This window comes from Dipodomys spectabilis, unplaced genomic scaffold (genome assembly GCF_019054845.1).
Source record: "Dipodomys spectabilis isolate Male_0828 unplaced genomic scaffold, ASM1905484v1 ptg000051l, whole genome shotgun sequence".
NCBI lineage: Eukaryota > Metazoa > Chordata > Mammalia > Rodentia > Heteromyidae > Dipodomys > Dipodomys spectabilis.
The window spans coordinates 4,764,709-4,766,201 of record NW_024870728.1 but is presented as its reverse complement, the minus strand read 5'-3'; the positions used below and the strand labels follow the sequence as shown (position 1 = coordinate 4,766,201).

Genomic DNA, 1,493 nt, shown 5'->3' with positions numbered 1-1,493 from the left:
TTCTCGTATCTTTCTTTCCCCTGGATGTTGTAAGGTCAAAGGGATATCAAAGGACATTTAACAATGTGCAGTTCATTAAATGGACAGTTTCTTGTTATTTCATGTGTTCTGAACTAGCAAAAAAGGACTTATTTCTGCTTGTAAAACAATCATCAAGGCTTGGTTGTACAGAAGACAAATCACAGTGTCATGCTTCCAACGAACAGGCAGGGAGTAAGTTTCCAGCCCCAGCAGATACCAGATTCCACTGCTCAAGAAAGCCATGATGGTGACCTTTGATGCCATGCTCATAGTCCCAGCTCTAGATGCTCATTTCTATTGCAATCAAAGGCAAGCACTGAGCCTGGGTATCACTCACGTACATACAAGGAGCCACCGGTTCATTGAGGTTGTCTGAAGATGCCCTTGGGCTGTGAGCCCAGCCCACAGCTCACATACAAGGCCCACGTATTGGCCACTGGGGAGGAGGGAAGGCCAGCCATTCCTGTGCCAGTCTGGCCACGTTCTCCCACACAGCTTTTAGGCCTGTTTGTTTGGTTTTGCTTTTATTTTTATTTTTTATTGTTATTATAAAGGGGTTATATGACAGAAGGGTTACATTTCTGCTTCATCTTATACAGGAATCTAGTTTTAGAGAAAGATGAAGTCTTTTCAAGTCTGAAAGTGAAGAGAAGACAAAGATACTATAGACAGGAAGTAAATAGGAGTTGGTGAGACTCCTGACTGGGCAGCAGGCCTGATGACAACAAGGAAGTGGTCACCTGACCCACCTTCCTGTCCCAGCTTTTGGTACTTAAGGCCTGCCCAGCAGACAGGGAATCAGACCTCCACTCATCTCCCAAGTCCTCCATCCTCACCTTTCCTGAAGTCTCTCTATTGACACCATGGGTTGCTGTGGCTGTGGTGGCTGTGGCTGTGGTGGCTGTGGCTGTGGTGGCTGTGGCTGTGGCTGTGGTGGCTGTGGCTGTGGTGGCTGTGGTGGCTGTGGTGGTAGATGCTGTGGCTGCTGTGGCTGCTGCCGTCGCTGCTGTGCGTGCTGCTCCCCCATCATCTACTGCTGCCGCCGCAGCTGCTGCAACTCCTGTGGTGGCTGTGGCTGTGGCTGTGGCTGTGGCTGTGGGAAATGCTGTGGCTGTGGCAAGTGCTGTGGCTGTGGCAAGTGCTGCTGTCAGCAGAAGTGCTGCTGTCAGAAGAAATGCTGCTGCTAGTTAAGTGCTGTTCCTAGGCAACAGAGATGGTGGCTTCCCTACCCCTCTGTCTGCTGGAATCCCAAGGACCTTCACACTTGGTCTGTGACTTTGCTCGGTATTCCGGGTTCTTGTCTTTTCTACCTGGGTGTTTCCAGCCTGTCTGAGGAATTTCTTACCCAACAACAAACACCAACACAAGGGCTGGGACAGCTCAGTTCCTGAGAATTCACATCACGGATCTCCATCCAAACAGGATACGTTTTCATGTGCATCCTTGTTTCCCTCCCATTTCTGTGCCTTTCT

The 1,493-nt window shown here is 49.6% G+C and overlaps 1 protein-coding gene across 1 annotated transcript; it reads left to right on the top strand.

The window, feature by feature from the left end:
* Positions 1-884: 884 nt before the first annotated feature.
* LOC122107354 (chorion class high-cysteine HCB protein 13-like) lies at positions 885-1,208 on the top strand. The gene has a single exon (XM_042679008.1). The coding sequence runs from the start codon at positions 885-887 to the stop codon at positions 1,206-1,208; it is 324 nt and encodes a 107-aa protein (XP_042534942.1).
* The last annotated feature ends 285 nt before the right edge of the window (positions 1,209-1,493 follow it).